Source organism: Salmo trutta, chromosome 25 (genome assembly GCF_901001165.1).
Source record: "Salmo trutta chromosome 25, fSalTru1.1, whole genome shotgun sequence".
In the NCBI taxonomy this organism is placed as follows: Eukaryota; Metazoa; Chordata; class Actinopteri; order Salmoniformes; family Salmonidae; genus Salmo; species Salmo trutta.
Window position 1 is genome coordinate 3,084,335 of NC_042981.1, and position 23,426 is coordinate 3,107,760.

General features: G+C 45.2%; 1 protein-coding gene across 5 annotated transcripts in view; it reads left to right on the plus strand.

Annotated features, from left to right (window-relative positions):
* Positions 1-23,426, plus strand: part of numb (NUMB endocytic adaptor protein) — a 64,890-nt gene that overhangs the window by 18,433 nt on the left and 23,031 nt on the right. The window contains exons 1-3 of one of the 5 annotated variants that reach the window (XM_029712638.1): positions 9,760-9,783; positions 18,662-18,797; positions 22,193-22,267. In XM_029712638.1, the coding sequence (XP_029568498.1) occupies positions 18,672-18,797; positions 22,193-22,267 (201 nt within the window). In that variant the 5' untranslated portion in view covers positions 9,760-9,783; positions 18,662-18,671. Of the gene's footprint in view, positions 1-9,759; positions 9,784-13,110; positions 13,166-13,377; positions 13,563-18,661; positions 18,798-22,192; positions 22,268-23,426 lie in introns of those variants that run through there. The other 4 variants (XM_029712636.1, XM_029712634.1, XM_029712635.1 and 1 more) reach the window with 4 other exon arrangements.

Genomic DNA, 23,426 nt, shown 5'->3' on the forward strand with positions numbered 1-23,426 from the left:
CCATGCTGGCGTTGCAAACACCATGCTCTACCAACTGAGCCACAGGCTCAAGTAGCAAAGTAAACTTTAAAAATGGACATTACACACGGCGTATCACATTTTAACAAACCAAACATTCAAATACCGTTTATAGAAGGTAAAGTAAAAACCCAAACCGGTCCGTGCATCAATACCGGTTTATTATAAAATACGGTTTACCGCCCAGCCCTATCCGGTTTACCGCCCAGCCCTATCCGGTTTACCGCCCAGCCCTATCCGGTTTACCGCCCAGCCCTATTACACAGTCAACAAAGTAATTTTATTTTGTTACGTCCATTTAAATTATAGTTCCTCACAGTATTTTTGAAAAATATTTACGCTATGGACATGTTGCGTGTATTTTGTTACAATTTTAATGATTGTCAGTTTCTTCTTCATGCTATATCATGTCTGTCCCCTTCATACTGTCATTATCTTAATGTCTACTTTCAGGAAGCAGTTCCTTGTCAAGTCATTATCTTACAGTCTACTTTCAGGAAGCAGTTCCTTGTCAAGTCATTATCTTAATGTCTACTTTCAGGAAGCAGTTCCTTGTCAAGTCATTATCTTAATGTCTACTTTCAGGAAGCAGTTCCTTGTCAAGTCATTATCTTAATGTCTACTTTCAGGAAGCAGTTCCTTGTCAAGTCATTATCTTAATGTCTACTTTCAGGAAGCAGTTCCTTGTCAAGTCATTATCTTAATGTCTACTTTCAGGATGCAGTTCCTTGTCAAGTCATTATCTTAATGCCTACTTTCAGGAAGCCCTTCCTTGTCAAGTCATTATCTTATAGCCAAAGGTAGGCCTAGGTTTTTAAAATAAGTTTTAAGGAAAGGACAAGTATTTTCTCGTGTTGTGATGTGTGCGAGTTCGCTGATTCTCTCTATGGGCCTGTTGTCTATATGTCCGTTCTGATTCTCTCTATGGGCCTGTTGTCTATATGTCCGTTCTGATTCTCTCTATAGACCTGTTGTCTATATGTCCGTTCTGATTCTCTCTATAGACCTGTTGTCTATATGTCCGTTCTGATTCTCTCTATAGACCTGTTGTCTATATGTCCGTTCTGATTCTCTCTATAGACCTGTTGTCTATATGTCCGTTCTGATTCTCTCTATAGACCTGTTGTCTATATGTCCGTTCTGATTCTCTCTATAGACCTGTTGTCTATATGTCCGTTCTGATTCTCTCTATAGACCTGTTGTCTATATGTCCGTTCAGAGTAGCCTGTCTGGACTCCATCTCTTCAATAAGAATCAAACTCTCCTGTCATGATTTCATCTGGTAAAGGGCCTGTTTTCAGTAGTTTAGACTACATTATGTCTCCTGTCATGATATAATTGATAGATATTATGATAGAACAGCTGACTCTGTTACCGTGGCTACTGTAGTTGATATAGGATAACAGCTGACTCTGTTACCGTGGCTACTGTAGTTGATATAGGATAACAGCTGACTCTGTTACCGTGGCTACTGTAGTTGATATAGGATAACAGCTGACTCTGTCACCGTGGCTACTGTAGTTGATATAGGAGAACAGCTGACTCTGTCACCGCGGCTACTGTAGTTGATATAGGAGAACAGCTGACTCTGTCACCTTGGCTACTGTAGTTGATATAGGAGAACAACTGACTCTGTCACCGTGGCTACTGTAGTTAATATAGGAGAACAGCTGACTCTGTTACCGTGGCTACTGTTGTTAATATAGGAGAACAGCTGACTGTTACCGTGGCTACTCTTTGTGCAGGAAATGTCCTCTATATCAGCTAGATTTAAAGAGGTGCTGAGGAGAGAGGAATACTGGGGTCAGCATGATTTAGAAATTCTGATTTAGCAATTTCTCTCTCTGGCCCACCATCCTAACAGGCAGGCCAAGTAGTGTGTGTGTGTGTGTGTGTGTGTGTGTGTGTGTGTGTGTGTGTGTGTGTGTGTGTGTGTGTTGGCCAGGTCACAGGCAGGCTGGAGGTAGCATGACTGTTGTCCCAGCAGGAAGCTCCTGTTGTAGTCTGTTCTCTTATCACTCATGCTGCTAAACACACACACACACACACACTACTTACTGTCATTACTTGTTTCCCTTGCATTCCCAAACTGGGGTATGCGTACCTCCTGGTACAGCTCCTGGTGTATGTCCGTTACGTTTATGGGTGGGTCAATTAAGGAAGACATCGTCTTCTGCAAACCACTGGAAACCAGGACACCAGGAGAGGATATTGTTAAAGTACTGGGCAGCTTGGTGACATCGAATGGACAGAAGAGCGCTGGTTATCAAGGGGCAAAGTATTGACACGTTTTTAAAAATGTTTTATTGAGAGACGAGCTTTAAAGTTTCTTTACTGACCATCATTTTCAATTGTCTGACCTCTTGCATGATGACGAGTTTCTCACATGACTGGCCTATCTGGGTGATGTTTTGTTTCTCACATGACTGGCCTATCTGGGTGATGCTTTGTTTCTCACATGACTGGCCTATCTGGGTGATGTTTTGTTTCTCACATGACTGGCCTATCTGAGTGATGTTTTGTTTCTCACATGACTGGCCTATCTGGGTGATGTTTTGTTTCTCACATGACTGGCCTATCTGGGTGATGTTTTGTTTCTGACATGACTGGCCTATCTGAGTGATGTTTTTTCTCACCTGAATGATCTGAATTTAGGATTACAAGGACTCTCCGCAACTATATTCAATGTGTCGGGACAAAATTGAGGCTATGATTAAGAAGTTGGAGCTCTTCTCTGTCTGCATTAACAAGGACAACACACAGGTCGTTCCATCATTGTATGATTTTTTGTTGTTGTGTGTGTTCAAATTAACTCAAGCTTACGGACAAATGTGATATAGTGTGGATTCGTTATCCCTTTCATGCCCTGCCTCCAGTCCACTTACCGATATCTGATCAAGAGAGCCTCATCGAAATTGCAACAAGCGGTTCTGTGAAAATTTAATTTAATCAGAAGCCACTGACAGATTTCTGGATAGGGCTGCGCTCAGAGTATCCTGCCTTGGCAAGGCAGGATACTCACGCTGTTAAGATACTGATGCCCTTTGCAACCACGTACCTATGTGAGAGTGGATTCTCGGCCCTCACTAGCATGAAAATGAAATACAGGCACAGACTGTGTGTGGAAAATTATTTAAGACTGAGACTCTCTCCAATACAACCCAACATTACAGAGTTATGTGCGTCCTTTCAAGCACACCATTAACCTGTGGTGAGTTATTCACAATTTTTGATGAACAAATAAGGTTTAATATGTAAGATGGTTAAATAAAGAGCAGAATTAATGATTTATTATATTATTATTTGTGCCCTGGTCCTATAAGAGCTCTTTGTCACTTCCCACGAGCCGGGTTGTGACAAAAATGATGGCGAAATGATATCAAAAAACAACATTTGAGAGTGCGCTGACCCTGGTGCTAGACGGGGTACAGCTGGAGGTTGAAGGGGTTTGAGAACCGCTGGTCTAGATGATAAAATGTAGTGGATGGATTGATAGAAAGCGTCAATCTAGTTGACATGGATAAACTTTGTTTTCTCTTTCTTCTTCTCTGCTTCTCACATGCCGCAAAGACGTTTAGGGACCGGGAAGAAAATGCAGTAATCCAACCCCACAAAAAAGGATTTTCCCATGCAAAAATGTCCAAATTACAGCAGTTTGATGGGTTTTAAGGAAATGAACAGCTGTTAAAATAAGCCATGTATTTGAATGAGATTTCAGTTTGGATGTATATTTTATGTGGTTGAAATACTATCAACTTTTATAATGCTGATAAAGACAGCACCTTTACAGACGGTCCATAACCGCTCTCACGATGCTGAAAGAAAGAAAAATAATATTTCTCCACTTCTGTTCCCGAGTAAAAATTTTACATTTTGAATGTAGGTTTATCATTTTACTGAAAGAAATGCTTAATTCTACAGGAGATGGTTTTACAGAGCCTTCAGAAAGTATCCACACCCCTTTTACTTTTTACACATTTTTGTTGTGTTAAAGCCTGAATTTAAAATGGATTACATTGAGATTTTGTGTCACTGGCCTACCCACAATACCCCATAATAATGTCCTACCCACAATACCCCATAATAATGTCCCAAGTGGAATTTTATGTTTTTACACATTAATACAAATTCATAAAAAATGTAAAAGCTGAAATGTCTTGAGTCAATAAGTAGTGAACCCCTTTGTTATAGCCTAAATAAGTTGCATGGACTCACTCGTGTTGAACATCTCCTCTAGACATACAATTACAGCGGCTCGTGAAAGTATTCACCCCCCTTGGCATTTTTCCTATTTTGTTGCCTTACACCCTGGAATTAAAATTGATTTTTTTTTGGGGGGGGGGGGGGTTTGTATCATTTGATTTACACATGTCTATCACTTTGAAGATGCACAATTATTTTTTATTGTGAAACAAACTAGAAATAATACAAAAAAAAAACAGAACTTGAGCGTACATAACTATTCACCCCCCCCAAAGTCAATACTATGTTGAGCCACCATTTGCAGCAATTACAGCTGCAAGACTTTTTGGGTATGTCTCTATAAGCTTGGCACATCTAGCCACTGGGATTTTTGCCCATTCTTCAAGGCAAACTGCTCCAGCTCCTTCAAGTTGGATGGGTTCTGCTGGTGTACAGCAATCTTTAAGTCATACCACAGATTCTCAATTGGATTGAGGTCTGGGCTTTGACTAGGCCATTCCAAGACATTTAAATGTTTCCCCTTAAACCACTCGAGCATTGCTTTTAGCAGTATGCTTAGGGTCATTGTCCTGCTGGAAGGTGAACCTCTGTCCCATTATCAATTCTCTGGAAGACTGAAACAGGTTTCCCTTAAAAATGTCCTTGTATTTAGCGCTATCCATCATTCCTTCAATTCTGACCAGTTTCCCAGTCCCTGCCGATGGAAAAACATCCCCACAGCATGATGCTGCCACCATGCTTCACTGTGGGGATAGTGTTCTCGGGGTGATGAGAGGTGTTGGGTTTGCGCCAGACATAGCGTTTTCCTTGATGGCAAAAAAGCTCAATTTTAGTCTCATCTGACCAGAGTATCTTCTTCCATATGTTTGGCGAGTCTCCCACGTTTGCTTATTTTTTTCTTTAAGCAATGACTTTTTTCTGGCCACTCTTCCGTAAAGCCCAGCTCTATGGAGTGCACGGCTTAAAGTGGTCCTATCGATAGATTCTCCAATGTGGAGCTTTGCAGCTCCTTCAGGGTTATCTTTGGTCTCTTTGTTGCCTCTCTGATTAATGCCCCCCTTGCCTGGTCCGTGAGTTTTGGTGGCCGGCCTTCTCTTGGCAGGTTTGTTGCTGTGCCATATTTTTTTAATAGTGGATTTAATGGTGCTCTGTGGGATGTTCAAAATGTTGGATTTTTTTTTTATAACCCAACCCTGATCTGTACTTCTCCACAACTTTGTCCCTGACCTGTTTGGAGAGCTCCTTGGTCTTCATAGTGCTGCTTGCTTGGTGGTGCCCCTTGCTTGGTGGTGTTGCAGACTCTGGGGCCTTTCAGAACAGGTATATATACTGAGATCATGTGACACTTAGATTTCACACAGGTGGACTTTATTTAACTAAATATGTGTCTTCTGAAGGTTATTGGTTGCACCAGACCTTAGTTAGGTGCTTCATAGCAAAGGGGGGTGAATACATATGCACGCACCACTTTTCCGTTTTTTTTTTTTAAAATTTAAAGACATTTTTAAAATTTCACTTCACCAATTTTGACTATTTTGTGTTTGTCTATTACATGAAATCGAAATAAAAATCCATTTAAATTACAGGTTGTATAGCAACAAAATAGGAAAAACGCCAAAGGGGATGAATACTTTTGCAAGGCACTGTATCTGTAAGGTCAGGGTCAGGGAATTTTCAAACATAAATTCAACCACAAAGACCTAGGAGGTTTTCCAATGCCTCACAAAGAAAGGCACCTATTGGTAGATTTAAAAATAAAAATAAACGGGGGGGGAAAGCATACATTCCAAGCCCTACTACATAGGGAACAAGGCGGTGTGTGGGACGCAGTCTGGTCTAGAGGTCGACCGATTATGATTTTTCAGCGCCGATACCGATTATTGGCGGGCCAAAAACCCGATACCGATTAATCGGCCGATTTTTTTGTTGTTGTTGTTGTTTATTTGTAATAATGACAATTACAACAATACTGAATGAAGACTTATTTTAACTTAATATAATACATCAATAAAATCTATTTAGCCTCAAATAAATAATGAAACATGTTCAATTTGGTTTAAATAATGCAAAAACAAAGTGTTGGAGAAGAAAGTAAAAGTGCAATATGTGCCATGTAAAAAGCTAACGTTTAAGTTCCTTGCTCAGAACATGAGAACATATGAAAGCTGGTGGTTCCTTTTAACATATTGAGACTCTATTGAGTCTCATATTGAGACTTTACATATTTTAACATAACAAATAGAACATGTTTCATTATTTATTTTGTTATGTTATTGTTATGAACTTGAAATCGGCCCTAATTAGTCGGCCATTCCGATTTAATTGGTCGACCTCTAATTCAGACCCCTTGACTTTTTCCACATTTTGTTATGTTACAGCTTTATTCTAAAATGGATTAAATTAAAACATTTCCTCATCAATCTACACACAATACCCCATAGTGACAAAGCAAAAACAGAAATACCTTATTTACATAAGTATTCAGACCCTTTGCTATGAGACTAGAAATTGAGCTCAGGTGCATCCTGTTTCCATTGATCATCCTTGAGATATTTATACAACTTGATTGGAGTCCACCTGTGGTAAATTCAATTAATTGGACATGATTTGGAAAGGCACGCACCTGTCTATATAATGTCCCACAGTTGACAGTGCATGTCAGAGCAAAAACCAAGCCATGAGGTTGAAGGAATTGTCCGTAGAGCCCCGAGACAGGATTGTGTCGAGGCACAGATCTAGGGAGAGAAGGGCCTTGGTCAGGGAGGTGACCAAGAACCCGATGGTTTGCGGGTGAAAGACAGAGGTTCGAATCTACTTGATCTGCAGGAGAGCACACAAATCTTTCATTAGGCAGGACATAAACTCAGTGCCTTGGTCTGTAAGGATCTCATTCGGGATGCCCACCTGGTTAAAGAGGTGGAACAGCTCCCGGCGATTCCCTTGGATACCGCTGCCTGTAGGGGAATGGCCTCGGAATACCGGGTGGCATAATCTACTATTACCAGAAAGTACCGGTGTCCTCGTGCTTTTTTTTACCAGGGGTGCCACTATGTCAATGGCGATGCGTTCCAAGGTTCCTGATTATTTAAAAAAATATATATTTGACCTTTATTTTACTAGGCAAGTCAGTTAAGAACAAGTTCTTATTTTCAATGACGGCCTAGGAACAGTGGGTTAACTGCCTTGTCCATGGGCAGAACGATAGATTTGTACCTTGTCAGCTCGGGGATTTGATCTTACAACCTTTCGGTTACTAGTCCAATGCTCTAACCACTAGGCTACTTGCCACCCCCGGTAGGGGGATCAGTGGGTTTCGGAAGTGTGCTTTTTGGGGCAGTGATTTGACACTCCGGGCAGCTGTGACAATAGTCGTCCCACTAGGAGAGATACCGGCAACTCTGGTACAGCACCCACCATCATCTGGCAGTTCCCTTGTGGCGTTTATCATGTTGGCCCATACGGTTGGATACCGCTTTGTGTCACCGTGAACACAGGAAATGGACATCTCCCTACCAAGTTCAGTCCCCTGGTTCAGCAGGCTCGTGGTTACAAGCATAACCATACTTCCGGAGTCTAATAGAGCTTCCGTATCGTGTCCGTCAACCTTCACCGGGACCATGGGTGCAGTTGATTCATGATGCGCCCAACAGGAGGTGACGTAGTTCACTGCGTGACCCATCTCCGGGTCTTGCTGATGGCATCGACTCCTCTCGATCCAGGCAATTCCAGGCAATGTGCCCCCGGGCGCCACACTCGAAACACATCCTTTGGTCTCCATCTACCTGGGGTCGTCGGTGGTGGGTCGGACCTACCCCAGCCGTCTCTCCACAGGTTTGTGCGGTCCTTTGGCCCTGCCAACTGTCGGTTCGGGGTACACGGGGGCTGTCCTTCCGTCCCCTCGAACGGGCCCCGACTCGGCCCAGTTCCCACTCAACGGAGCCTGAGTGGTCTGATGCGTTTCCACTGCTTCCAGGAGACCATCAGCAGCATTTGGGACTTGCAATACAGCATTTGAGGTCAGGATTTTGACAAATAAAGCATGTACCTAGCCATAGCTAGTTGTACTGCTAGATTCAGTGTATATAAAATGAATGGTATTTACATAGTTTTACATTTACATTTTAGTCATTTGGCAGACGCTCTTATCCAGAGCGACTTACAGTACTGAATACATACATTTAATTTCTATTTTTTGTACTGGCCCCCCGTGGGAATCAAACCCACAACCCTGGCGTTGCACACACCATGCTGGCGTTGCAAACACCATGCTCTACCAACTGAGCCACAGGGAATTATATTTTCTATTTTAGAGGGTGTTTTTTTTTAGCAAGCTGAAATGACAACCCTGTCAATGTTTTTGATGGCCGTATCGGTCGCATCAATTTTTGCTGAGTCCTCCGTTTTATTTCCGAGAACAATTTGAAAATGGGGATGCCTGGAAAAGCCGATGGGTGGAATCTAAACATAAGTCAGACTATGGGAAGTTTGTTCTCACTGCTGGGAAATTCTATGGAGATGTAGAGAAAGACAAAGGCCTTCAAACCAGTCAGGATGCTCGCTTTTACTCTGCATCCACCCGCTTTGAGTCCATCAGCAACAAAGACCAATCACAATCAGCCTCAGTTAGTCCTGGCCGGAGAGCCCGTCGAGACCTGGCACGTCCAGCAGAGGGAGCCATCGCCTCGTGATGTAGACGCCGTCTGACACCAGGCCTCAACGAGTCTCCCCCTGGTGGCTGACCTGCTGTACGCAACAGCACACAGCCAAGACAACGTAGGAGTGGCTTCGGGACAAGTCTCGGAATGTCCTTGAGTGGCCCAGCCAGAGCCTGGACTTGAATCCGATCTACCATCTCTGGAGAGACCTGAAAATAGCTGTGCAGCGACGCTCCCCATCCAACCTGACAGAGCTTGAGAGGATCTGCAGAGAAGAATGGGAGAAACTCCCCAAATACAGGTGTGCCAAGCTTGTAGCATCATAACCAAGAAGACTCGAGGCTGTAATCGCTGCCAAAGGTGCTTCAACAAAGTACTGAGTAAAGGGTCTGAATACTTATGTAAATGTGTTATTTTTATATATACATTTATAAACATTTGCACACAAATAAAACCGTTTTTGCTTTGTCATTATGGGGTACTGTGTGTAGATTGACGAGGGGGGGAAAAATAATTGAATCATTTTTAGAATAAGGTTGTAACGTAACAAACTGTGGAAAGAGTCAAGGGGTCTGAATACTTTCCAAAAGGCACTGTATTTCCCCAAAATCGTAGCACTATACAGCCCTGCTGAATCTTAACCCCCTGAACTCTATCCCTGGTCTCTGTAGTTTCCACCCTAACCTTTGACCCCTGACCCTTGTGTCACCCTGACCTGTGTCCTCTGGGAATTGTAGTTCCCACCTTGACCCTTGTCTCACTCTGCCCTGGGTGCCTGGTAATTGTAGTTCCCGCTCTACCCTGCTGTGTGGAGTTAAGCTAGCCCAGGTTTATGTAACACCCCCACCTCTCTTCCTTTACATAACCAGCCCAGGCGCTGAGCATGCCGGAAAATTGGATTACCGCGGTAATGACATTTCTCAAATTCTTTCTTTCATGTGTGTCTCTTCTCCAGAGCTACTATCCCCGGCCATGTTCCACCTTGACTTAGTGTTCTCTCTCTCTCTCTGTGTGATGTCACTGGGCCGTGGGTTACTATGTAGGCGTGATTTTTGATGCTGATACCGTGTTTTGTGTAAATGGGTTTCTAAGATACGCTGTAATATGTTGGTTTGCTGGTTTTGTGTTGCAGTGCAGACTGCAGTGTCTGAGTCACACACACACTGACAGAATACTGTAGACGGTGCTAGCAATTACAGTTCTGTAGAGTTGTTAAATGTCCTCTCTCGCTCTTCCTCTCTCTCTTCCTCTCCCTCCTCTCTCTCTTTCCTGCTCTACTCTTCCCTAGGATCCTTCTGTAGGGTTTAATCAGTTTTCCATTCCTGGGAGATTATTGAAATAGTACTGGGCTGGGCACAGGACATCTGCAGTGGTGTTACAGCTACCCTCTGCTCCCTCCCTCTCTCCCTTCCTCCCTCTTTCTCAGTTCTCTTCTCTGCTCCCTCTCTCCCTTCCTCCCTCTTTTTCAGTCCTCTGCTCTGCTCCCTCTCTCCCGTCCTCCCTCTTTCTCAGTCCTCTTCTCTGCTCCCTCTCTCCCTTCCTCCCTCTTTCTCAGTCCTCTTCTCTGCTCCCTCTCTCCCTTCCTCCCTCTTTCTCAGTTCTCTGCTCTGCTCCCTCTCTCCCTTCCTCCCTCTTTGTCAATCCTCTGCTCTTTCTTTCCCTCTGATTAGTGAAAGTTCATATCTGTTTGTCAGTCAGTAACTGAAGGATGGTATGGTGTGAGAGCATGGTCCAGTACTGTCTCGGTGTCTGTCTCGGTGTCTCTGTCTCGCTCTGTGTGTGTCTCGCTCTGTGTGTCTCGCTCTCTCCACTCCCCTTCTCTGTCCTGGTGGGAGCCCCAGTCTTAAAGGCCCCTCAGTACTGGGCTCATTAAGAGGAGAGAGTCCTCCTCATGGCTCTGAACTATCTGGGGCTGTGGCAGCTCCTGCAGGGCTTGATTTGCTGTGCTGTACGCCACTGTACCAGGCGGTGCTGTGCTGTAGCCCCTGTACCAGGCGGTGCTGTACCAGGCGGTGCTGTGCTGTACGCCGCTGTACCAGGCGGTGCTGTACGCCGCTGTTCCAGGCGGTGCTGTGCTGTACGCCGCTGTACCAGGCGGGGCTGTACGCCGCTGTTCCAGGCGGTGCTGTGCTGTACGCCGCTGTACCAGGCGGGGCTGTGCTGTACGCCGCTGTTCCAGGCGGTGCTGTGCTGTACGCCGCTGTACCAGGCGGGGCTGTGCTGTACGCCGCTGTACCAGGCGGTGCTGTGCTGTACGCCGCTGTACCAGGCGGGGCTGTGCTGTACGCCGCTGTACCAGGCGGGGCTGTGCTGTACGCCGCTGTACCAGGCGGTGCTGTGCTGTACGCCGCTGTACCAGGCGGGGCTGTGCTGTAGCCGCTGTACCAGGCGGGGCTGTGCTGTACGCCGCTGTACTGAACTAGTCGGTGCTGTACTCGGCTGCAGAGAGAGTCAGGGGGAGGAGGAGGAGCGAGTGAGTGAGTGGGAGAGGAAAGTATGCAGGCTGTTACCAGTCAGTAACGTGGCCTAGTGGTTGGATAAGACAGGTGGTAACATTACAAGATGGTCCAGAGGTCGTGGGTTTGTTGTGGCAGGCGGTGCTGTGCTGTAGCCGCTGTACCAGGCGGTGCTGTGCTGTACGGCGCTGTACCAGGCGGTGCTGTGCTGTAGCCGCTGTACCAGGCGGTGCTGTGCTGTAGCCGCTGTACCAGGCGGTGCTGTGCTGTACCAGGCGGTGCTGTGCTGTACGCTGCTGTGTTTTCTTTTCCTCCCCTCATCATGTCTCTTTCTGCAGTGACAGGCGCCTGCCGAAGCTCTGCAGTGGGCTGAGACATGATATGACCTAAATAAACAAGTGTGGAGCGGGTGGGTAGGAGGAAAGGAGTAAGGGGAGAGGGGAGCGAGCGGGGGGGGGGTGAGAGGGAGCACGAGGGAGTGGGCGGAAAGGAGCGAGGGAGAGGGAAGCGAGGGTGGGGGAGAGGGGAGGCAGCGACCGAGAGTGGGGGGGGGTGAGCGGGAGAGAAGGGAGGGGGCGATCCCAATGCTCTAACCACTCGGCTACCTGCCGAAATTGAGCTCAGGTGCATCCTGTTTCCATTGATCCTCCTTGAGGTGTTTCTACAATTTCATTGGAGTCCACTTGTGGTAAATTCAATTGATTGGACATGATTTGGAAAGACACACACCTGTCTATATAAGGTCCCACAGTTGACAGTGTATACCAGAGCATTATGTTTTTCGAATTTACAAAAATGTCTAAAAACATGTTTTTGCTTTGTCATTACAGGGGTATTGTGATGTCATTACGGGGGTATTGTGATGTCATTACAGGGGTATTGTGATGTCATTACAGGGGTATTGTGATGTCATTACGGGGGTATTGTGATGTCATTACAGGGGTATTGTGATGTCATTACGGGGGTATTGTGATGTCATTACAGGGGTATTGTGTGTAGATTGATGAGGGGGTAGGATTTAATCAATTTTTAATAAGGCTGTAACGTAACAAAATGTGGAAAAAGTCAAGTGGTCTGAACATTTTCCAAAAGCTCTGTACATAAATTCATATAAGTTCATACACATTCATTTAAACACACAACAAACAAAAACAGCAAAAAAAATACTAACCATACAGTTTCCCAAACACAAGCCAAGTCACGACAAAAAAAAAAACCCCAGGCTGATGGAATATAGCCATTTCCCTCTAGTGCAGAACCTGACATTATCCACTTTCAGAAACCCTCTTATTAAGAGGTCTGTAAGTGATCACATGTTTGCCGCAATTTGAGCCAGGTTTTTATATTTTTTTAAAACTCATCGAGATTTTTGCAAATTCTTAATGTCATCCGGAACATTATTATTCCAGAGTCGTACTCCTTTCACAGAGAAGATTGACTGAACAAGTTCGGTCCTGCACGTTGGAATCCTACAGTTACTAGTGCGCCCCATGCTGACTGCCCCCCCCCCCCACTGTGCTGACTGTCCCCCCCCCCACCACTGTGCTGACTGCCCCCCCCCACTGTGCTGACTGCCCCCCCCCCCCACTGTGCTGACTGCCCCCCCCACTGTGTTGACTGCCCCCCCGACTACCTACATGTACCTGTGGTTTGCAATATAGTCACTAAGCTACATAGGGAGTCCACGCAAGCATTTTAATAAAATCTAAATCACATTAATAAATGTAAAAAAAAATATATATATATATATATAAAAAAACGGTCAAAACTAAACAAATTATGTTTCCTCAGCAGGTGGTGATGCCATATCAGCTGATTCTACAGTTGTTTACTGTGAGTTTTTGACCGTGAGTCCATGTGGTCATTTTTCAGTAGAATATCTGTGAAATGATCATTGTGTGTAGAAACTAAAGTGCTGTATCAAAGGCTAAACAGTTTTAATATTAACTTAGCCAACCCCAGTCTGTTCTGTCTGCATTTACACTTTTTGGGCTAATCATTACTAGTCCTGCATCGGGACTAAAAAACAAAACAGAAACATTTTTTATATCCAGATAATACACGATCAGCCATGCATTCAGAGTGTGCAGGGATCTGTCTCTTATTTGTGTGATGCTAAAACGTTCTAATTGGTCCACGCTCAGAGCTTATGTTACCATGTTTTTCTTTCCCTGGATAGCCTAGCTCACGCTAAAATGGCTAACGTGGACCTAACGGGAGAAATAGAAAGGTAACGACAAGGCTACTACACCGTGGTGGAAAGAAGTGTCAAATTCCCAAATACACATTAGGCTTGTTATCCAGACCTGGTCTCATCCTGGGATTTATGCTATTACCGGCATAGCACACTAGGGGGCGATAGAAACACAAGAAAAGCCCATTGGGCCTAAATTAGCGGAATGCAAAATAACATTTGTACAAACTAATAGCGAAATTCATACTTTAGAAAATGCGGAGAAGAACGGTAGAAAAAAGCGCTAACAGGAAGCACAGGGAAAACATGGCTGATGAACAGAGAACTCAGCCAGAGATCTCTGACTACTGACAGAAAGAAGTTATCAGATATCTGATGGCAAACATTTAGTAGTGAATTACATCCCAGAGTAACTTCACCTCATGTGCTACACAACAGAGACTCACCAACAGATACAGAACTCTATGGGCTCCTATAGATACAGAACTCTATGGGCTCTCCTATAGATGCAGAAGTCTACGGGCTCTCCTATAGATAGAGAACTCTACGGGCTCTCCTATAGATGCAGAACTCTATGGGCTCTCCTATAGATGCAGAACTCTATGGGCTCTCCCTATAGATGCAGAACTCTATGGGCTCTCCCTATAGATGCAGAACTCTACGGGCTCTCCAATAGATAGAGAACTCTATGGGCTCTCCTATAGATGCAGAACTCTACGGGCTCTCCTATAGATACAGAACTCTATGGGCTCTCCCTATAGATGCAGAACTCTATGGGCTCTCCTATAGATGCAGAACTCTATGGGCTCTCCTATAGATACAGAACTCTATGGGCTCTCCTATAGATAGAGAACTCTACGGGCTCTCCTATAGATGCAGAACTCTATGGGCTCTCCCTATAGATGCAGAACTCTATGGGCTCTCCCTATAGATGCAGAACTCTACGGGCTCTCCTATAGATGCAGAACTCTACGGGCTCTCCAATAGATAGAGAACTCTATGGGCTCTCCTATAGATGCAGAAGTCTACGGGCTCTCCTATAGATAGAGAACTCTACGGGCTCTCCTATAGATGCAGAACTCTATGGGCTCTCCCTATAGATGCAGAACTCTATGGGCTCTCCCTATAGATGCAGAACTCTACGGGCTCTCCTATAGATGCAGAACTCTACGGGCTCTCCAATAGATAGAGAACTCTATGGGCTCTCCTATAGATGCAGAACTCTACGGGCTCTCCTATAGATGCAGAACTCTATGAGCTCTCCTATAGATGCAGAACTCTATGGGCTCTCCCTATAGATGCAGAACTCTATGGGCTCTCCTATAGATGCAGAACTCTATGGGCTCTCCTATAGATACAGAACTCTATGGGCTCTCCTATAGATAGAGAACTCTATGGGCTCTCCTATAGATAGAGAACTCTATGGGCTCTCCTATAGATGCAGAACTCTACGGGCTCTCCAATAGATAGAGAACTCTATGGGCTCTCCTATAGATAGAGAACTCTATGGGCTCTCCTATAGATGCAGAACTCTATGGGCTCTCCTATAGATACAGAACTCTACGGGCTCTCCAATAGATGCAGAACTCTACGGGCTCTCCAATAGATAGAGAACTCTATGGGCTCTCCAATAGATAGAGAACTCTATGGGCTCTCCAATAGATAGAGAACTCTATGGGCTCTCCTATAGATGCAGAACTCTATGGGCTCTCCTATAGATGCAGAACTCTACGGGCTCTCCTATAGATGCAGAACTCTATGGGCTCTCCTATAGATGCAGAACTCTATGGGCTCTCCCTATAGATGCAGAACTCTACGGGCTCTCCTATAGATGCAGAACTCTACGGGCTCTCCAATAGATAGAGAACTCTATGGGCTCTCCTATAGATGCAGAACTCTACGGGCTCTCCTATAGATGCAGAACTCTACGGGCTCTCCTATAGATGCAGAACTCTATGGGCTCTCCTATAGATGCAGAACTCTATGGGCTCTCCTATAGATAGAGAACTCTATGGGCTCTCCAATAGATAGAGAACTCTATGGGCTCTCCTATAGATGCAGAACTCTATGAGCTCTCCTATAGATGCAGAACTCTATGGGCTCTCCCTATAGATGCAGAAGTCTATGGGCTCTCCCTATAGATGCAGAACTCTACGGGCTCTCCTATAGATGCAGAACTCTATGGGCTCTCCTATAGATGCAGAACTCTATGGGCTCTCCTATAGATAGAGAACTCTATGGGCTCTCCAATAGATAGAGAACTCTATGGGCTCTCCTATAGATGCAGAACTCTATGGGCTCTCCTATAGATAGAGAACTCTATGAGCTCTCCTATAGATGCAGAACTCTATGGGCTCTCCTATAGATGCAGAACTCTATGAGCTCTCCTATAGATGCAGAACTCTATGGGCTCTCCCTATAGATGCAGAAGTCTATGGGCTCTCCCTATAGATGCAGAAGTCTATGGGCTCTCCTATAGATGCAGAACTCTATGGGCTCTCCCTATAGATGCAGAAGTCTATGGGCTCTCCTATAGATGCAGAACTCTATGGGCTCTCCCTATAGATGCAGAACTCTATGGGCTCTCCCTATAGATGCAGAAGTCTATGGGCTCTCCCTATAGATGCAGAACTCTATGGGCTCTTCTATAGATGCAGAAGTCTACCGTTGAGCTATTTACAAACAAACAAACAAACATGAAACTGGCTCAGCTGTTCTGGGGAACAACAGTAAACTTCATGTAAAATAATGTGGCACGTGAAATGTATTGCACAAGTTGACTGCAGGTGTTGTCTTAAAAATTAGCTACAAATATAACAATGTATTGGGAAAAATTCAAAGAAATAGTTTTGACGCTTATGAAAAAACATATTTTGGCAAATACCCAGGTACAGTTGTAGTGGGAAGTTTACATACACTTAGTTTGGAGTCATTAAAACTAGTTTTTCAACCACTCCACAAATTTCTTGTTAACAAACTATAGTTTTGGCAAGTCAGTTAGGACATCTACTTTGTGCATGACACAAGTCATTTTTCCAACAATTGTTGGAAAAATGACAAGTCTGGTTCATCCTAGGGAGCAATTTCCAAATGCCTGAAGGTACCACGTTCATCTGTACAAACAATAGTATGCAAGTATAAACACCATGGGACCACACAGCCGTCATACCGCTCAGGAAGGAGACGCGTTCTGTCTCCTAGAGATGAACGCACTTTGGTGTGAAAAGTGCAAATCAATCCCAGAACAACAGCAAAGGACCTTGTGAAGATGATGGAGGAAACAAAATGATCTATATCCACAGTAAAACGAGTCCTATATCGACATAACCTGAAAGGCCGCTCAGCAAGGAAGAAGCCACTGCTCAAAAACCGGCATAAAAAAGCCAGACTACGGTTTGCAACTGCACATGGGGACAAATATCGTACTTTTTGGAGAATGTCCTCTGCTTTGATAAAACAAAAATAGAACTGTTTGGCCATAATGACCATCGTTATGTTTGGAGTAAAAAGGGGGAGGCTTTCAAGCCGAGGAACAGCATCCCAACCGCGAAGCACGGGGGTGGCAGCATCATGTTGTGGGGGTGCTTTGCTGCAGGAGGGACTGCTGCACTTCACAAAATAGATGGCATCATGAGGAAGAAAATTATGTGGATATAATAAAGCAACATCTCAAGACATTAGTCTGGAAGTTAAAGCTTGGTCGCAAATGGGTCTTCCAAATGGACAAGGATCCCAAGCATACTTCCAAAGTTGTGGCAAAATGGCTTAAGGACAACAAGGTCAAGGTATTGGAGTAGCCATCACAAAACCCTGACCTCAATCCTATAGACAATTTGTGGGCAGAACTGAAAAATCGTGTGCGAGCAAGGAGGCCTTACAAACCTGACTCAGTTACACCAGCTCTGTCAGGAGGAATGGGCCAAAATTCACCCAACTTATTGTGGGAAGCTTGTGGAAGGCTACCCGACACGTTTGACCAAAGTTAAACAATTTAAAAGGCAATGCTACCAAATACTAATTGAGTGTATGTAAACTTCTGACCCATTGGGAATGTGATGAAAGAAATAAAAGCTGAAATAAATAATTTTCTCTACTATTATTCTGATATTTCACATTTAAAATAAAATGGTTATCCTAACTGACCTAAAACAGGGAATCTTTACTAGGATTAAAATGTCAGGAATTGTGGAAAAACTGAGTTTAAATATATTTGGCTCTGGTGTATGTAAACTTCCGACTTCAACTGTGTACACACGGTATACACAGTACACACGGTCGTGTGTGGCTCAGTTGGTAGAGCATGGTGTTTGCAACACCAGGGTTGTGGGTTCGATTCCCACGGGGGACCAGTATGGAAAAAATAAATAAAAGAATGTATGTAATGTATGCATTCACTACTGTAAGTCGCTCTGGATAAGAGCGTCTGCTGAATGACTAAAATGTAAAAATGTTTTTTTAAATGTAATACCGCCCAAGCCTAACGCACAGCCTCCACAAAGCGCAAGCATGTAGGCCAATTTGTTTTCAATAATTCAGTTATCAGTTAATTATTACATTAATTCTGGGTTTCGTTCATTATACCAAACTCAGGCCATATAAGTTGTAAACCGGTGCCTCTGGTAAGTCTACTAAATAAATATATTATATTTTTGCTGCCTATGTTCGATTTTGAGATCCCTCTCCTATTTCTCATAACGTTAATGTGCCTCGATAGGAATATGTATCTTGTATAGAACACACAACAACAAAAGCCAAATGGCTTAATCATTACTGGTTTTGTCTGCAGAGGAAACGTGGACTGTTCCAGCATCTTCAAAGTGCGTCTCCAGAATAAATATTTGTTCACATTCCTTATGTTTCGGGCGTTGCTGACTGTCGCGGAAACACTGGTCTCTGGACTGACTTCCTTCCCCACCGTAGAACACACCCACTGAGTTGTTTTGGTGTTGTCTTGTCTGCTTAGAGCTGTTGGTGTAATACTTCCTGTCTTTTTATCCAGTGGCATCCTCTCATACACAGCTCTCTCTCTTCTCTCGCTCTGTCTCTTCTCGTGCTTTTCCTCTTTCCCTTATCGCGCCCTTGCCCCCCTCTGTCCCCCCCCCCCCCCCCCCCCTCTCCAACTTTCTCTCTCTCAGGAGGTTCAGGATGAATAAGCTACGGCAGAGTTTCCGGCGGAAGAAAGACGTGTATGTTCCTGAGTCCAGCCGACCGCACCAGTGGCAGACGGACGAAGAAGCGGTCCGCGGCGGCAAGTGCAGCTTCGCAGTCAAGGTGACACACACACACACACACACACACACACACACACACACACACACACAGTAGCAGTCAGCAGAACAGTGCCTCTGCTCTAACAATCTGTAGCTAACACCTCCCTGAGAAAGGCCTGTCAACACTCTGGTCTGTCATTAATCAGACACTGGAACCAAGCTTGGTCTGCTGTTGTCTGGCTTACGGACATGATCATCCCCTTTTTTGTTGTTGTTGTTTAAAAATATATGTTTTAAGGTATTTTATTGAACAGCACCTCCACGGCTATGCCCCACACCCAATACCACCGCAACAACTATAGTATCAGTTCTGTGTCTGATAAGTAGTATGGCGCTGCAGCTTGGAGTATTGTTTCTTCGTCCTATGTTTTCTCAGTGAATTTGGTTGTTTTTGCTGTCCTGTTCAGAGAAATTAGTCATTGAAGTTGTTAGGTTTACGTCCTTGCCTACATCCTGATATTACTAGGTTCTGACCACTAGATGGTGCTGTTCCCGGGTGTTAAAGGGATACTTCACACAAATTACATTGGTTTCCATTTTTTTTCCATTTTCCATTTTAGTCATTTAGCAGACGCTCTTATCCAGAGCGACTTACAGTAGTGAATACATACATTTCATTTTCTGTTCATGCATATTTTTTTTTTGTACTGGCCCCCCGTGGGAATCGAACCCACAACCCTGGCGTTGCAAACACCATGCTGGCGTTGCAAACACCATGCTCTACCAACTGAGCCACAGGGAAGGCGTTTCCTTACCCTGTCAGCAGTCTATGGACAAGGTATGACAGCAATCCATGCATTGGTTTTATTGTCCACTGTTTTCAATTGGTAACTTTTAATTATTTGTGGCACAGATCCAATGCATGTCATTGGTATCTATATTAGCATTTTCACACTTCATGTCCAAATCATCCTGAAGGATCTAAGAATGGATCATATAACTCAATGGTGTGAGTGTGTTTATCAGGACTGGAGTGTGTTTACCAGGACTGGAGAGTGTTTACCAGGACTGGAGAGTGTTTACCAGGACTGGAGAGTGTTTACCAGGACTGGAGAGTGTTTACCAGGACTGGAGTGTGTTTACCAGGACTGGAGTGTGTTTACCAGGACTGGAGAGTGTGTAACAGGACTGGAGAGTGTTTACCAGGACTGGAGAGTGTTTACCAGGACTGGAGAGTGTTTACCAGGACTGGAGAGTGTTTACCAGGACTGGAGTGTGTTTACCAGGACTGGAGAGTGTTTACCAGGACTGGAGTGTGTTTACCAGGACTGGAGTGTGTGTGACAGGACTGGAGTTGAATGGAGAGTGTTTACCAGGACTGGAGAGTGTGTAACAGGACTGGAGTTGAATGGAGAGTGTTTACCAGGACTGGAGAGTGTTTACCAGGACTGGAGTGTGTTTACCAGGACTGGAGAGTGTTTACCAGGACTGGAGAGTGTTTACCAGGACTGGAGTGTGTTTACCAGGACTGGAGAGTGTTTACCAGGACTGGAGTTGACTGGAGTGTGTTTACCAGGACTGGAGAGTGTTTACCAGGACTGGAGTTGAATGGAGTGTGTTTACCAGGACTGGAGAGTGTTTACCAGGACTGGAGAGTGTTTACCAGGACTGGATAGTGTTTACCAGGACTGGAGAGTGTTTACCAGGACTGGAGAGTGTTTACCAGGACTGGAGTTGATTGTGTGTAACAGGACGGTTAGCTTTCTGAAAACAGAACAAATGGAACTGAAATGGACCACTTCCTGGTGACGTGGGACAAACCCTTCCTCTTTACTCTGTCCTCTATAGTACAGGGGGGTAGAACACCTGGGGCAGAGTTCCCCAACTGACATAAGACTAAAAACACCAGCAAATCAGCACCAAGTGATTTTTTTAAATTTTGATTTTAATTTCTAAATTATTTCCACTCATAATGGAGATATACACTGAGTGGACAAAACATTAAGAACACCTGCTCTTTCCATGACAGACTGACCAGGTGATTCCAGGTTAAAGTTTTGATCCCTTATTGATGTCACTTGTTAAATCCACTTCAACCAGTGTAGATGAAGGGGAGGAGACAGGATTTTTAAGCTTTGACACAATTGAGACATGGATTGTGTATGTGTGTCATTCAGAAGGTGAATAGGCAAGACAAAAGATTTAAGTGCCTTTTAACAGGGTATGGTAGTAGGTGCCAGGCGCACCGGTTTGTGTCAAGAACTGCAACGCTGCTGGGTTTTTCCACCCTCAAACAGTTTCATGTGTGTATCAAGAATGGTCCACCCACCCAAAGGACATCCAGCCAATTTGACACAACTGTGGGAAGCATTAGAGTCAACATGGACCAGCATCCCTGTCCTGATGAATTGAGGCTGTTCTGAGGGGAAAAGGGGGGGGATGCAATTCAATATTAGGAAGGTGTCCTAGCCTAGTGGGACAGACTGACAGGGTGTAGGGTCTGGTGGTTGGGCGGGGATCACAGGCTGTGTGAGAGACAGCGTTCACTAAGGGTTGGGAAGGGTAAGGACTTCCTGTGTGGAGCGGAAGGGAAGCTACAACAATGGCTACCTGGCTCCAGGGCTCCAGGCCAGTCGTCACTAGTTACCATAGCCACAAAATCTTAAACCCCGCCTAACTTTAACCACACTGGTAACCTTCTGCCTAACTTTAACCACACTGGGTTACCACCCCAAAAAAAAAAAAAAAAGGAATAGGAAGGGCACGTTGGCACGGTGACCTATTGGGGCCCCCTGGGAGGGAGAAGGGCACGGTGACCTATTGGGGCCCCCTGGGAGGGAGAAGGGCACGGTGACCTATTGGGGCCCCCTGGGAGGGAGAAGGGCACGGTGACCTATTGGGGCCCCCTGGGAGGGAGAAGGGCACGGTGACCTATTGGGGCCCCCTGGGAGGGAGAAGGGCACGGTGACCTATTGGGGCCCCCTGGGAGGGAGAAGGGCACGGTGACCTATTGGGGCCCCCTGGGAGGGAGAAGGGCACGGTGACCTATTGGGGCCCCCTGGGAGGGAGAAGGGCACGTTGGCACGGTGACCTATTGGGGCCCCCTGGGAGGGAGAAGGGCACGTTGGCACGGTGACCTATTGGGGCCCCCTGGGAGGGAGAAGGGCACGTTGGCACGGTGACCTATTGGGGCCCCCTGGGAGGGAGAAGGGCACGTTGGCACGGTGACCTATTGGGGCCCCCTGGGAGGGAGAAGCAGGAAGAGGACGTTACAACTCGCAACCTGCTGGCACAGTTTCTGCTCACGGAGTCACTAACTCTGTTCTCCCTCTCTCTCTCTCTCTCTCTCTCTCTCTCTCTCTCTCTCTCTCTCTGTCTCTCTCTTTTTGTCTCTGTCTCTGTCTCTCTGTTTCTCTGTCTCTGTCTCTCTCTCTCTCTCTCTCCTTATCTCTCCAGTACCTGGGTCATGTGGAGGTGGAGGAGTCCAGAGGAATGCACATCTGTGAGGATGCAGTGAAGCAGCTCAAGACGGTAGGTAGAGGTCTGGCCTTCTGTCTTTCTGTCTGGCCTTCTGTCTTTCTGTCTGGCCTTCTGTCTTTCTGTCTGGCCTTCTGTCTTTCTGTCTGGCCTTCTGTCTGTCTGTCTGGCCTTCTGTCTGTCTGTTTGGCCTTCTGTCTGTCTGTTTGGCCTTCTGTCTGTCTGTTTGGCCTTCTGTCTGTCTGTCTGGCCTTCTGTCTGTCTGGTCTTCTGCCTGTCTGGCCTTCTGTCTGTCTGTCTGTCTGTCTGTCTGTCTGTCTGTCTGTCTGTCTGTCTGTCTGTCTGTCTGTCTGGCCTTCTGTCTGTCTGTCTGTCTGGCCGTCTGTCTGTCTGTCTGGCCTTCTGTCTGTCTGGCCTTCTGTCTGTCTGTCTGTCTGTCTGTCTGTCTGTCTGTCTGTCTGTCTGTCTGTCTGTCTGTCTGTCTGTCTACTCACTGGACAATATGTTTCACTAAGCCCCCGTAGCTACCGAGCCTTCAGAAAGTATTCAGTCCCCTTGACTTTTTCCACATTTTTTGTTACATTACAGCCTTATTCTAAAATTGATTTAAAATCTATTTTTTTTTTCAATTTACACACAATACCCCATAATGACAAAGCGAAAACAGGTTTTTAGACATTTTTGCAAATATGTAAAACAGATACCTTATTTCTATAAGTATTCAGACCCTTTGCTATGAGACTCGAAATTGAGCTCAGGTGCGTCCTGTTTCCATTGATCATCCTTGAGATGTTTCTACAACTTGATTGGAGTCCACCTGTGGTAAATTAAATTGATTGGACATGATTTGGAAAGGCACACACCTGTCTATATAAGATCCCACAGTTGACAGTGCATGTCAGAGCAAAAACCAAGCCATGAGGTCAAAGGAATTGTCCGTAGAGCTCCTAGACAGGATTGTGTCGAGGCACAGATCTGGGGAAGGGTACCAAAACATTTCTGCAGCATTGAAGGTCCCCAAGAACACAGTGGCCTCCATCATTCTTAAATGGAAGAAGTTTAGTAACACCAAGACTCTTCCCAGAGCTGGGAGAAATCCTTGGTCGGAGGTGACCGAGAACCCCATGGTCACTCTGACAGACCTCTAGAGTTCCTCTGGGAAGATGGGAGAATCTTCCAGAAGGACAACCATCTCTGCAGCACTTCACCAATC